The sequence below is a fragment of the Sinocyclocheilus anshuiensis genome, unplaced genomic scaffold (assembly GCF_001515605.1).
Source record: "Sinocyclocheilus anshuiensis isolate Anshui unplaced genomic scaffold, SAMN03320099.WGS_v1.1 scaffold1805, whole genome shotgun sequence".
In the NCBI taxonomy this organism is placed as follows: Eukaryota; Metazoa; Chordata; class Actinopteri; order Cypriniformes; family Cyprinidae; genus Sinocyclocheilus; species Sinocyclocheilus anshuiensis.
In genome coordinates, this window is record NW_015540382.1 from 33,393 (window position 1) to 47,546 (window position 14,154).

General features: G+C 37.8%; 4 protein-coding genes across 4 annotated transcripts in view; 2 read left to right on the forward strand and 2 right to left on the reverse strand.

Annotated features, from left to right (window-relative positions):
* mkrn2 (makorin, ring finger protein, 2) overlaps nt 1-5,112 on the reverse strand; it is a 7,365-nt gene extending 2,253 nt beyond the window's left edge. Inside the window, exons 1-6 of the mRNA XM_016484594.1 lie at nt 5,010-5,112; nt 4,710-4,838; nt 3,715-3,866; nt 3,359-3,642; nt 1,669-1,883; nt 1,486-1,596 (exon numbers count right to left, since the gene is read on the reverse strand). Coding sequence (XP_016340080.1) covers nt 1,486-1,596; nt 1,669-1,883; nt 3,359-3,642; nt 3,715-3,866; nt 4,710-4,838; nt 5,010-5,035 — 917 coding nt within the window. The 5' untranslated portion in view covers nt 5,036-5,112. The remainder of the gene's footprint in view (nt 1-1,485; nt 1,597-1,668; nt 1,884-3,358; nt 3,643-3,714; nt 3,867-4,709; nt 4,839-5,009) is intronic.
* A 202-nt stretch (nt 5,113-5,314) lies between these two features.
* Nucleotides 5,315-7,411, forward strand: mkrn2os.1 (MKRN2 opposite strand, tandem duplicate 1). Its single transcript, XM_016484596.1, has 4 exons — nt 5,315-5,869; nt 6,372-6,418; nt 6,633-6,795; nt 7,179-7,411. Exons 1-4 carry the CDS (start codon nt 5,631-5,633, stop codon nt 7,396-7,398), a joined length of 669 nt encoding a protein of 222 aa, XP_016340082.1. The 5' UTR covers nt 5,315-5,630; the 3' UTR covers nt 7,399-7,411.
* A 1,039-nt stretch (nt 7,412-8,450) lies between these two features.
* Nucleotides 8,451-11,732, forward strand: mkrn2os.2 (MKRN2 opposite strand, tandem duplicate 2). The gene is made up of 4 exons (XM_016484595.1): nt 8,451-8,663; nt 9,186-9,235; nt 10,665-10,833; nt 11,414-11,732. The coding sequence occupies exons 1-4, from the start codon at nt 8,461-8,463 to the stop codon at nt 11,667-11,669; spliced, it is 678 nt and encodes a 225-aa protein (XP_016340081.1). The 5' UTR covers nt 8,451-8,460; the 3' UTR covers nt 11,670-11,732.
* A 173-nt stretch (nt 11,733-11,905) lies between these two features.
* The window catches only part of tsen2 (TSEN2 tRNA splicing endonuclease subunit), a 9,226-nt gene continuing 6,977 nt past the window's right edge, over nt 11,906-14,154 (reverse strand). Inside the window, exons 9-11 of the mRNA XM_016484593.1 lie at nt 14,003-14,099; nt 12,205-12,294; nt 11,906-12,126 (exon numbers count right to left, since the gene is read on the reverse strand). Of these exons, the coding sequence (XP_016340079.1) occupies nt 12,067-12,126; nt 12,205-12,294; nt 14,003-14,099 (247 nt within the window). The 3' untranslated portion in view covers nt 11,906-12,066. The remainder of the gene's footprint in view (nt 12,127-12,204; nt 12,295-14,002; nt 14,100-14,154) is intronic.

The window sequence follows — 14,154 nt, forward strand, 5'->3', positions numbered from 1 at the left end:
CACACACACAAACAAACAAAACAATACGTTTCCAGTTAACTATATTTAATGCATTAACTAACAATGAGCAATACATTTCTTACAATATTTTTTAATGTTTGTTAACATTACTTAATAAAAATATAGCTCAGGTCCATTAAATATGAAATTACACATTTCAATTTCTGGAGGGCCGGAGCCAACGCTGCTCCAACACACAAACCATGTAGTTTTCAAATAAGCCTGAAGGACTTGATTAACTGAATCAGGTGTGTTTAATTAGGGTTGAATCTAACCTCTGCAGGACCCCGGCCCTTCAGAAACTGAGTTTGACACCCCTGCTGTAATGGATTATAAGATAACTAACAAACTGGTAAGATTTTAAACAGTTTTGTCTTAAATCAGTATCTTTTATCGCCATAATTATTTATGTATCCCTTAATGTCCATCTAGTTTGAACTCGCCGCTTGTTAGCAACTGCTGTCTTCACAGAAGCTTTGCGTTCAAATATTTCAACTCAGATCAATATTTCGTGTCTAATTATTTACTTCTGTGGCAAGTAGCTGTGTAATAAGTGGGATAATGTACATCCAGCCGGTTGTTATCGCTGAATAACCCCCGATGGTGATCAGGACCACGACACGAAGCTCACTTAGATGTATTTTTGATTTTAATAATATATTAGTAAATGTTAGAATCAACATTATCTAAGATTAATAAATGCTTTAGAAGTATCTTTCATGTTAACTAATATAGTTATCTAATGTTACCAAACGGAACCTTACTGTAAAGTGTTGCCAAATATAAAACTTCACCTAAAATTTAAATGAAAATGGAACATTTGTGACCCTGCAGCACAAAAGCAGTCTTAAGTCGCTGGGGTATATTTGTAGCAATAGCCAACAATACATTGTATGGGTCAAAATTATAGATTTTTCTTTTATGCCAAAAATCATTAGGATATTAAGTAAAGATCATGTTCCATGAAGATATTTTGTAAATTTCCTACCGTAAATATATCAAAACCTAATTTTTGATTATTAATATGCATTGCTAAGAACTTCATTTGAACAACTTTAAAGATGATTTTCTCAATATTTAGATTTTTTTGTACCCTCAGATTTCAGATTTTCAAATAGTTGTATCTCGGCCAAATATTGTCCAATCCTAACAAACCATACATCAATGGAAGCTTATTTATTCAGCTTTGAGATGATGTATAAATCTCAATTTCGAAAAATTGACCCTTATGACTGGTTTTGTGCTCCAGGGTCACATATAAAAATAAACAATTCTAATTATTAATAAAAAACCTATATTAGAATCACTAAAACTGACACCGTTTGTTCAAAATGCATAGATAAAAACAAAAACTCAATGCAAAACATGCTCTTTTTCTAAAAATAAAAATAGAAATGCAGTGCCTTTTGGGTAGCTTGCCAGTTATTTTGTAAACTTGCAAAAGAAGAAAGTGGTTTCTGAAGTGGGAAGCTGTTTTATTCACACCTGACTCCAGACTTGAACTCCTCAATGAGACGGTTCTTCTCCTCCTGGTCTTCCACCCAGTACACGCTGGGTATGACGAACTCCGACACCACGCGGCACTCGGGACAGGACCTGCAGGCAATCAGCTCAGGTTACTGCACAGCGCTCCCCCCAGGGCTGAGATCAGAGCGGCTCTGGACTCACTTGCGGATCTGGTTCTGGAACTGCTCGGCGCAGCGCCACTGCCGGATGCAGCTCAAGCAGTACGAGTGGCAGCAGCTGGAGAGGATGCCGAAGCGCCGCTCCGACGGAGACGACTTCTCATACACCACATCCAGACAGATCTTACACTGCTTGTCCTGACTCTGCTGCACTGCAAACGCTCTCTCCATGTCCAGCTCGAAGGCCGTCATGCACATCTGGGGATTATGCACAAATTATTTTTTAAACCATGTGTTAAAACAAATGCAACTAGTTTTGAAGAAATCACAATATTTCAACGTTTGATCGAGTCAAACAATGTATGATAATCAGAAAGCGTTGCAGGGAAGCTGTAAGCACACTGAAAATTATGAGAATGAACTATGACAGAATTAGCATGAAACATAACTAAATTTACTTAATACTTAAATAAATAAATATATATATATATATGACCCTGGAGCACAAATCCAGTCATAAGGGTCGTTTTTTACGAAATTGAGATTTATACATCATCTGCAAGCTAAATGAGCTTTCCATTGATGTATGGTTTGTTAGGATAGGACAATATTTGGCTGAGATACAACTATTTGAAAATCTGGAATCTGAGGGTGCAAAAAAATCTAAATATTGAGAAAATCATCTTTAAAGTTGTCCAAATGAAGTTCTTAGCAATGCATATTACTAATCAAACATTAAGTTTTGATATATTTACGGTAGGAAATTTACAAAATATCTTCATGGAACATGATCTTTACTTAATATCCTAATGATTTTTGGCATTAAAGAAACATCTATAATTTTGACCCATACAATGTATTGTTGGCTATTGCTACAAATATACCCCAGCGACTTAAGACTGCTTTTGTGCTCCAGGGTCACATATATATATATATATTCATTTGTATTACTGTATTTTTTACCATTCTTGTACAAATATATATATATTTTTTTTTTACCATAGTGTTAAAAATACAGTAAAACTGTAAAAAAAAAAAATATTTTTACCATTCTGGCAGTTTTACTGTTTTTTTTTTCTTGGACCTTTTTATAGCTTTATGGCTTATTTAGATTATAAAAACACTGTAATGTCTCTGTACCATAAATTTATTAATCTTTTTTTTTTTTTTTTTACACATTTACTGTGTAAACATGGTCAAAAAAAAACTTGTGACATTCCTTAAAAATATTGTTTTAATAAATTGTATTAATTTAGTCATTTATTTCCGTCATAACATCCTCGACCTTTATTTTGGCGAGTTGAAGACCTTTGAGTTTCTGTGTTTCAATAAATTGTATTTTTACTATTATTAATCATCTTCATTTGACCCTCTAACTCTAGCACTCTATTCTAATTGTACTTGATCTACTTGTTTTCTTTTTATTTATTAAAAAACACTCCACTCTCTAACTCTAGCACTCTCTATTCTATTCTAAATACTCTCGCTAGGCTGTCACAGCACTTATATATCATTGCTCTTATGTTGGTTTTGATAGCTTCTGGTCCTCATTTGTAAGTCGCTTTGGATAAAAGCGTCTGTTAAATGATTAAATGTAAAATAGAAATGTGAGCAGAAATCGGCCCATGGATTTATTTATTTATTTATTTTCTTCAACTGTTGCACTCAACATGCTGTTTTTTAAAAGCTGAATGAAATGGATGAGAGTCAGGGTGTGCTGTAGGTTCAGTCACCTTCTCGTGCGCTGCTCTTTGTTCAGGGTCGTGCGGATGCAAAACCTGCAGCCGACATATTTCACACAGATCGCCGTGGAGATAGGGGCAGCTGTCGCCGTAGTGACACGGTCCCGCCGCCATGTACGGGCAGAGCTGCGGCTGCTGGCCCAGGTCGGGACACGGGTCGGCCGAACTCTCCAGGCCAGAGCGGATGGCATCCAGGTAAGAGTGAGGTTTGCCGTGAGCGCCGTCGTGCCAGCAGTCCCTCACACCGGGCCCCGCTCTGCTGTCAGAGCCCAGCGCTGAAACACAGCACACATCTTACTGTATCATCATCATCTTACTGTAATCTCAGGCGTGTGAACTGCACACACCTTTGTCTCTCAGCACCAGAGGTTTTTTGGCATGTTTGCTTGTGTTTGACGGGGGTCCGGGTCCCGGGGCCGACGCTCCTGCGCTGCTGCTTCTGTTCGGCTGCTCCGCCGATGGGCCGCTGCCACGGCTGACAGGCCTGATGTGATCATATCTGTCAGAAAACACACCGCACACTTCACATCTGAACTAACAAACATGCGGATTCTTCAGTCAGGGCAACGGTCATGCCCTCTACCATGATTTTAAATAAATAAACATTTTGTTTTCTAGAAACATGCATAACACATATATACGTGTGTGTGTGTGTGTGTGTGTGTGTGCAAATATATACACTACCAGTCAAAAGTTTTTGAACAGTAAGATTTTTAATGTTTTTAAAAAAAAAGTCTCTTCTGCTTTTGATCCAAAATACAGTAAAATTGTGAAATATTTTTACTATTTAAAATAGCTGTGTTCTATGTGAATATGCGTTAAACTGTAATGTATTTCTGTGATGCGCAGCTGTATTTTCAGCATCATTACTCCAGTCTTCCGTGTCACATGATCTTCAGAAATCAGTATAATATGCTGCTGCTCAAGAAAAAAAAAATATTATTATCAATATTTAAAACAGTTGAGTTCATATTTTTCAGGATTCTTTGATGAACAGAAACATCCAAAGATCAACATTTATATCAAATAAAAAACTTTTGTAACATTGTACACTACATCATTCAAAAGCTTGGAGTCAGTATCATTTTTTGATGGGGTGAAATTATAGAAATGAATACTTTTATATAGAAAGGATGCTTTAAATTGATCAAAAGTGATGATAAAGACTGATATTGTTACAAAATATTTCTATTTCAGATAAATGCTGTTCTTCTGAACTTGCTATTCATCCAAGAAACTAGGGGTGCTCCGATTGATCGGCTAGAGGGGCAGAATAACAGCTTATTGATCATAAAATGGTTTTGCATCTGCTTTATTAGGCAAGTGTGTGTAACTCACTCACCTGCATCTGTCTCCATACGCACACACTCCTCTCTGGTAGTATTTACAGATGGTTGAAGGTCTGCTTGTGGCCAGATCATGAGAGAACATGCACCTGCTGCCCTCCCGACAAACCCCGTGCAGAAAATACCTGCAGACAGACGAGAGCATGAGCACCAGCACCAACTGTAGCTGTAAGAGGTTTGCACATGCGTCAATCCAGCCGCACCATTTTCTCTCATGTGATGATATTAGCAGTGACCTTATGAAACACAGCGATGCTTTAGCGGCTGTATCATGACGGTTTGGTGTTTCTCTTTACCTGCAGGTCACCTGTCTCGTTGACATGTTTTATCCGGCTACCAATGTGATGTTTTTCTGTGAAATGTTACTGTCTCCACGGGTTTGTGCAACCTGAAAATATCACCGGCTACACCGCGACGACGCTGACCATTGCTTCCGCCTAGCGACTCGTTTCCGCGAATCGGTTCTTTCGAACGGTTCGTTTCACAAACCCAGTTCACAGAGTAAGCATGGAATCGGTTCAACTGATTAGAGGTCCGACTCAAAAGAATGATTCGTGCTTCTTCCGCCTCAGTGATGAACTCAAAGCAGACACGTATTATGAAAGCTGTCGGAAACGAACGAATGAACTGAACCAGACAACTGAGCTGGAATCAGTTGGGATAAGTGATAGAACAAAAAAAATAAAAATAAAAAAAAGTATCGAAAAGTGGGAAATTGTCGTCAAATAGCGTAAAAAGAGAGATATTTGGATTTCATTTTCGAAGTATTTAAATTGTATATGTGTCTAAGGTATGCTGCTGTCTTGAGGATGCGGGTTTTTTTGCGCCCCCTGGTGGAGCGGGTTCGAGCTCAGTGACGTCCCCAGCGCGAGATCAGCTTCAGAGCACGACAGTAGCGCGAGACCAGCTGAGCGCTAATGGAGAGAACCGTGATCAAATACAGGCACTGCGGAAGAAACATTCACCGCTTCTCTGCTCCAGACGCCTCATGCTCTCCTCGAGCTGATGATTCACAGCGCAGCTGTCCGATCTGTCATCACACTCTCGCATTTGGACTTTTAGACGCACCTGTTGCGCTTACCTGTCCGATTAGAAATGGACACACAGTCCCCTGTGCATTTCTGATAGGATCTATGCACGGACCATCACATCTTGGGTGAGTTTACGAGATTATATAATTATTCATAAAAGTTACATTTATTCAGCAAGGACGCATTAAACTGCCCCAAAGTGACAGGAAGGACAAAAGATGGCAGCTTCATCAAAGAATCCTGAAAAATAAAATGCATAAAGCAGCACAGCTGTTTTCAACATCGATAATAATCAGAAATGTTTCTTGAGCAGCAAATCAGCATATTAGACTGATTTCTGAAGATCATGTGACGCTGAAGACTGGAGTAATGATGCTGAAAATACAGCTTTGATCACAGAAATACATTACAGTTTAACAGATATTCACATAGAAGACAGCTATTTTAAATTGTAATAATATTTCACAATTTTACTGTATTTTTGATCAAATAAATGTAGCCTTGGTGAGCAGAAAATACTTCAGAAACATTACAAATCTGAATTATTCCACGCTATTGATTGGCAGTGAGTGTGTATATTATTGCCCTGTTTCTAACATTCTATCATTTATTTATTTTGTTCTCCAGAGAATGGCATGACACAGAGATTCACGTGGGACTCTCAAATTCAGAAGGTACGGCCCACCTGTAATTCTTATGTTTATACACACATAAGGAGTCGGTCTCGGTAACAGAACTGCTTCCAGTGCAGAACAAAGTACAGACATATACAGAAATTACAGCAATGAAGTAAACTATAACACAATAATAAAAATGTAAAGTTATTGTCTATTGTTTGTGCAGACTATAGCCGAGTTATGCTTGTTCAGCAGTGGTTTGTGTGTTTAGGTCTGGTCTATAACTACACCCTGTCAGGGGTCCGGAGAGACGTCCGCGGCTGGGAACAGTGTGTCTGCATACAGCTCTGCCCTCCGTGGAGAGATGAGCTCAGGGAATCATGGGACCGAGAGCTGGAGCAGTTTTCTGCACTGCCAGAATGGGTCTCAGAGCGGTACAGCTACAGTCCTGCGCAATATCACTATCAGATGTTTCATATGTTATGTAATAATCATCGACATATATGCATGTACCATGTTATTTTTGATTCTATTATAGTTAATATTTTGAATCAGTTTTTTTTTTATTTCAATTTTGAAATTTGTAGATTTTTTATGTCTGTATCATTTTTATTTATTATTATTTTAGTTTGTGCTATTTTGCATCAAGCTAAACTAAATTAAAATGATGCATGTAGCAATTTTTTTTTATTAGCATTTATTTAAAGTAACATGTTTTTATTGTTTTAATTTAGTTTTAGTTAACAATACGTGAATCGGTAAAATCCCAGTCACAAAAACGGCCATAACTGCTCCACTATGTTTTGTTCACCGGCAGGTTTGATGAGGAAAGGGAGTTTGGATCGTGCTGTTATGGTTTCGCTCTGACCTTCATTAACCACATGCGCTCGTTGGATGGGAAAGCGTCTCTGAGCAGAGACCAGTTCACAGGATCTCACATTTTACCCAGAATGAAGACCGTGTCGCTATACATCAACATCTATCATGCAATATTACAACATGGATTTTACATCGCTAATACAGATCATGACATGTGATACACGCTTCTTCATAAAACACTATAGAAGTGCAATATACTGTATATAGAAAGCTGTCTCTACGGCAGAACCCTTTCAAGAGGTACTAATGCATGCCTTTAAAGGGAAAGTTCACCCAAAAATGAAAGCTTGCTGTTAATGTACTCATCCTCAGGCCATCCAAGATGTAGGTGAGCTTTTTTCTTCAGTACAACAGTAAAGATTTGTAGCTGAAACCGCGGTGCTGGATTTATAACATGCAAGTCCACGGCTGCCTTCACTTTGAGAGTCAAAACAAGCGACGCTAAATGAATACTGGTGGCTCCTGACGATATATTGAAGTCTTATCAAGCGAAACAATCAGTCTGTGCAAAACAAATGTCTTCATAAATGATTGGCAAGCCTATACACAGCTGTCAGCCCAGCGCCGCATTAACACCGCTGTCACTGTAGTGTGATGTGTTTACAGGATTCATTTACCACATGCGGCTCAGTTACTCATGACAGGTTGTAAACCTGTAAATGCAGGTTTTAAACAAAGACCTGGTTTTGAGTTGCAGTGACGCCCACTCCTATCAACTCAAGAGAAACATATTTGCATAGTTTACAGTTTCCAAGCTATTACACATTGCATGCACTCTCTCAATTAACATAGTCATAAAATCTGAATACATATAGATTTGCATACCACACTGCATAAAAAGATATTTCTAAGCACCAATAAAACAGGATCAGTGTTTGTGTTTCAGTTGTGTGTGTGTGTCTGTTGGTAAAGAATATGTCAGAGTTCATATACAGTCAAATTTAGAAAGAATGAGTCCTGTTGGCTTTCACAAAAAGGCGCACGTGAGCGCTAATGAACATTAATGAAGCTGCCGTGCAAACAGATCCCATTTCCCCACAGGTTTAGTGTTTGCTGAAACCAGATCGGTGCATGTGAGCCGTGGACGACAGCCCACTGAAACAGCAGCTGCGCTCTCTTATGAGGCTTCTGCTCAGTTATCACACCTCATACAAGTGCAGTTATCACACCTCATACTCTCTGGCCTCCGTCAGACCGCGCAGCGCCCGCGTCCTCTCCAGATGGATAAGAGCGTCATCAAATTCAACCACTGTGACAAGGACATCTACTGTTTCTTCGTCCCGGATCAGTGTCCTGAATGTGGCGTTAGCTTCAGTGGGAAGCGGCTGGAGGAAGCGCCGGTCAGCATACCGAACCCCGTCAGCAACGGACACCAAGCCCCGTGCGCTTTTCTAGTGGCGTCCACAGAGGACAGTGCGCTCAGGTAGGACCGTCAGCTGAAGCTGCTAGAGAAGGAAATGTATGAAGGTAGAATGACGTCAAAAAGATTTGCATACGCAGGGTAAGAGTTGTGGAAGTGTACATACGACTGTAAGCGTAAATTAAATTTGCATGCGCAAGAGAAGCTTTGTAAAGCTTGCAGTGCTTTTGACCGTCTTTTGGCAAAAAAAACGTGCCAAAAGCGTAAGCGCGGAAAAATGGAAGTCAGAAGCATGCAGATCATATTTATTTTGCGTTAGCATGAAGCTGCAGTTTCACAATACATGAATTACACTTACGGGTAACAGTAAAATGCTGCAAATAATTGTTTCTTGCGCTTGAAACACGATTTACACCTTTACAAAGCTTCTGTTGCGCATGCAAATTTAATTTACGCTTAGTCTTATGTACACTTCCACAACTCTTACCCTGCGTATGCAAATCTTTTTGACGTCATTTTACCTTCATAAAATGTCCTCATATAGAGATGAAACTGAGGTGACATAAATGCAGCTGGTTTTTGCAGGGACTTTGATGGCTGCTCTGATCTACACACGGGAATCAGCAACACAAATGGTACTGTACTGAGTCTGACAAACAGTCATTTTAACAGGAAAAGAATGTAAGAGTGCAACTAAGTTACATGAACAGGTAAAAGATGTGTTTTACAAGGCATGCACTTTTTGTAAGAAATGTCCCCTTTTAATTTACAGTAAGAGTTTCCCTGTAGTTGATATTTTATTTAAATAGGTATGTTTCTCATGCCACCCTGTAATGCCTGAAACCGTCATTGTATTTTGTTTTTAATTAAAGTCAGGTTCCTGTACCCCCAGATTTGTATTTTACAGTAAATTTAACAGAAATTAGTTTTTGTTAGTTTTAGTTTTCTTATCATGAGGGTTATTATAATGAATTAAAACTGAAACTAAACCTAAACCAATAAATAAATAAAAATAAATGTTAACTGAAAGAAAATATTAAAAGCTTTTTTTTAGTGCTGTCAAACGATTAATCGCATCCAAAAATAAAAGTTGTTTACATATTATAAGTGCGTGTACTGTGTATATTTATTATGTATATATAAATACAAACGCATGCATGTATATATTTAAGAAAAATATATTTATAGATTTTTATATAATATAAATTATATGAATATAAAATACATGTAAATATTTTCAAAATATATACTGTATGTGTGTCTTTATATGTACAAATTAAATATACACGGTACACACACATATATTGTGTACACAAAAGCTTTTATTTTGGATGCGATTAATCGCGATTAATCGTTTGACAGCACTACTTTTTTAGTTGTCAAGGCAACATCTCATTTTAATTTGGTTTAACTTGATGTACTAAAATAACTGAAATAAAAATAGAAAGTATTAACTACACATTTAAAAAAGTGAAAATTAAAAAAAAAAAAAACACTACAAAATTACTAAAACATTAAAATGAAAACACAATATAAAAACAAAAGCCGATTCAAAATACTAATAAAAACTGTAATAGTATCTCAGTTATACTAAGATCACTGCTTACAGTCAAGTCAATCACCTTTATTTCTATAGCGCTTCATACAATACAGATTGTGTCAAAGCAGCTTTACAGCGTTAAACAGGAAAATAGTTAGTCAATAATGCAAAGACAATAACGAGTCATTTTTCCAGCTAAAGTCAGTTCATTGATGATTCAGTGATGTAACTGAAATGTGACCCTGGAGCACAAAACCAGTCATAAGGGTCAATTTTTCAAAATTGAGATTTATACACCATCTCAAAGCTGAATATATAATCTTCCACTGATGGCGACTTAAGACTGCTTTTGTGCTCCAGGGTCACATATGCAAATGTTAAACAGTACAACAATTGCACTTTGCATTAAAAAAAGTAATAGAATTTGACCTGCAGAATTATTTGTGAAATAAATCAAAGGTCACAATGTGCGTCTTTTGTGTCATTCAAATATGTGAACGCCATTTCTTCTGTTGCTACTGAAGGAATAGTCTACAATTACACGAAGACGGGTGTTCAGAGAGAGCATCAGGGCTGGGAGCACTGCATCTGCATCCCGCTGGTTCAGCCCGACATGTTCAGTCTGATGAGCCAGTGGGATCAGTATCTGGAGAAGTTCTCCTCCGCTCAGATGTGGGACCCATCCTGGCAAAGGTGAGCCTCTACACCCCAAACGCTGAAGTCACCCAGCATAAATGAGGAAAATTGCAGTTTCGGGAAATGACATGCAGACGTTTTTAAAGGGGTCATATGATGCGATTTCAAGTTTTCCTTTCTCTTTGGAGTGTTACAAGCTGTTCGTGAATAGATACGATCCCTAAAGTTGCAAAGACTAAAGTCTCAAACCCAAAGAGATATTCGTTATAAAAGTTAAGTCATCGTTTATAATGGGTTTTAATGTTTTTGTCTCATCGCTCCGGCCGGACAGGGCATCATCACAGTATGGTAGGGGCGTAACATTTCCGTCACACGCTTGAGGTATTCGGCCAATCAGAGCACACCTCACTTTTCAGACCGATGAGCTTTGTAAAAATCTACGTGTTTCAGAAAGGCAGGGCATAGAGGAGAAACAATAATGTACAGTATGTGGAAAATAATGTGTTTTTTGAACCTTAAACCGCATAAACACATTTCATTACACCAAATACACAAAATAATGTTCTTTTTAGCAGCATCATATGACCCCTTTAAATGTCCAAATGCTGTCTGGATCAGTCTGTTCTTTGTTTTTCAGCTTTAATGAGGAAAGCCACAATTGCTACAGCTACTCGCTGATGTTCATCAACCGTGTTCTGGCCACGCAGTCGAAGCCAGCGCTGAGTAAAGAGGAGTTCACACGCTCCTTTGTGCTTCCTCGGATCAAAAGGGCTTCCAAGTACATGATGCTGTGCCGTGAGATTTCCCAGAACCACTTCTACATTGTGGACAGTCCGCGCAGAAACTCAGGCGAGGGTCCGAGTGAGGAGGACGAGGACAGCAAGAGCAACTGAGCCCCAACTACTGCGACTTTCCTGGATCATCACAGGCGCAATAACACTGATTTACGCTTAATTCTTGCATCATTTGAATGAATGAAACGTGCCTATTAATCTGTACTCTTATGAACTGAACTGCCACTTCTGTAAAGCTTCTCTCATTCAGACATGTTTTCAGAAAGCACTTTAAGGTGATTGAGCCCAGAATCATTCATACGAAGGACTTTGAGAGTTAGTGATGAAACACAACAGACTCCGCTGATCTTCTGTTTGATCTGTATATTTATTGTTGAACACTCTCTGCGTCTGGACATTGTTTAAACACCATCTGAACATTATTAAAGAAAAATAAATCGCAGCTTAATCTTGATGCAAAATAAACATGGAAAAGGGAATGTTGGCTTATAAAGGTCTAGATCTCCTCCTGTTCAGTTCTCTCTCTTGAGGAGACCCATCTGCTCACGATGACTTCCTGCAACACATAAAACAGTGCTACAGATGCAGACACGCACAGCAGTGTCTCAGAACGAACTCGGGCGTGCTGTGGTACCTGTAGAGTGAATCGTTTCAGACACTCTGGAGAGGACAGCATGTCTTCGGTCATGTCTGATGGAGTGATGACGGAGCACAGCATCAGCTCCTTCGCAGGAAACACATCCAGAGGTTCAGGACAGGTTTCACTTACTGCACTTTACAAAAAACATTACCACTAATATGGTCCAAATCAGGCCCTATAACTCTTGCTTTGGTCAGTGAAAGTAGATCACCCGCTGATCATCCACCTCAGGAGCAACTTACATTTTATTCGTTTTCTTTCAGAATTTTGTCATTTTTGACACCTTGTCTCCAAAACACTGTTACTCTGCCATGCAACTTTATAACTTTCTAGCAACAAACAAACCCATCGATATAATATGATTTTATTTTTACATTATAAAATATTTTAAAATTAAAATATTTACAAATATATTAAACAAATATTGGTTTAAGTTAATAAAAAAACTAATATTAGTTTAAAATTATATAAAGTTTTCAATTACAATTCTATATTATACTTTTAAACAAACAACAACAACAAAAAATAAGTGGATGAAACTTGGGTACTTGGAAATGTTCAATTGTATCGTTTCATCATTTGTAAAAATCATCAAAAGGTTATACATGCACATATTGGACGTATGGACAAATATGTTTTAAAATGAATTAAAATCAGTTTTTATTTAAATAATCTAAATATCATGGTGGCATTTTGCATCTTAAGGTCGGGTAATGTTGAGAACATCATGACGTCTGACGTAGTCTAGCAGTTAATCGGAAAAACATGGTAACACTTTACTTAAAGCCTTTATATATAATGCATTATAAATGTATTTTTGATGCATTAATAAAGCCTTGTAATGCACCTTATAATGCATTGTTTGATCTCATGAATAACTGTAACCACAGTTATAATACAATATAATACAAACAACCAATTTCATATGTGACAAGGAATCTGCAAATATTCTAATGCATTTTAACTTTGGTTACAACTGTTTATTAAAAGATATAATGAAAGATAACATTACATTATGTACATACCTTTATAATGCGTTATACAGTTGCAATCCAAATTTATCAACCTCCCCAGAATACTTTACAAATCAGTTTTCTGAAGATCTAGAATTTACAAAAAATGGCACCTATGACAGCTTACTGGCATATTGAAAGTGATAATGTCAATATATAATGTAACGTTTTTGAGTTATAGGGTTTTTTTAATAACAGGTTATTGGAGCCAATTAGATTTTTTTTTTTCATTATTCATCAACTTTACGTTCTCAGACTCACTCAAATGTGTTTTAATAAACTTTCTCTAATAGTTTACTGATGCCTTTGTTGAACTGTTTTCATCAAATGTTGTTCTTGGCAGTAAAATGTGGCAAAAAGTGCTCCTGTGGCTCAGTGGTAGAGCATTGTGTTAGCAGCGCAAAAGGTCGTGGGTTCGATTCCCAGGGAACACACATACTGGTAAAAAAAAATGTATAGCCTGAATGCAATGTAAGTCGCTTGCTAAATGCATAAATTAATTAATTAAATTAAAATGTCTTGCAGGTCAAGGGGGTTGATTAAATGTGATTGCAACTGTACATAAAGGCTTTAAGTGTTACCAAAAAACATTTGTGCTTGGAATGTTTGTAAAAAGCCATGGGACTCCAAACTGTACTATTTTTTGTGGAAAGTGCCAAAAACAGGCTGTTAATAATAAAATATACTACTCCTCTAGAAACAGACAGTCTTTAGAGATACTTATTCAGATGTGGGTATCAAACTCCTGTTATTAAGCGCTTTTATTAGTCCTACTGTACCTTAGAGACGTTCCCAGTGGTTCTGCTGAGAGCAGCGAGAGATTTCCAGCTGAAGGGCCGCAGAGACTCATCACAGCGGTTTACCACCACCGAGTAGCTGAACACACACACACACACACACACACACACGCACACAGACACACACACACACA

Excerpts from the sequence above, each read along its gene's own strand:
- mkrn2os.1 (XM_016484596.1), top strand. The coding sequence starts at position 5,631 with ATGGAGAGAACCGTGATCAAATACAGGCACTGCGGAAGAAACATTCAC. Across the intron at positions 6,419-6,632 it reads GGGACTCTCAAATTCAGAAG|GTCTGGTCTATAACTACACC; the intron begins GTACGGCCCACC and ends TTGTGTGTTTAG. Across the intron at positions 6,796-7,178 it reads CCAGAATGGGTCTCAGAGCG|GTTTGATGAGGAAAGGGAGT; the intron begins GTACAGCTACAG and ends GTTCACCGGCAG.
- mkrn2os.2 (XM_016484595.1), top strand. The coding sequence starts at position 8,461 with ATGGATAAGAGCGTCATCAAATTCAACCACTGTGACAAGGACATCTAC. Across the intron at positions 9,236-10,664 it reads GGGAATCAGCAACACAAATG|GAATAGTCTACAATTACACG; the intron begins GTACTGTACTGA and ends TTGCTACTGAAG. Across the intron at positions 10,834-11,413 it reads TGGGACCCATCCTGGCAAAG|CTTTAATGAGGAAAGCCACA; the intron begins GTGAGCCTCTAC and ends TTTGTTTTTCAG.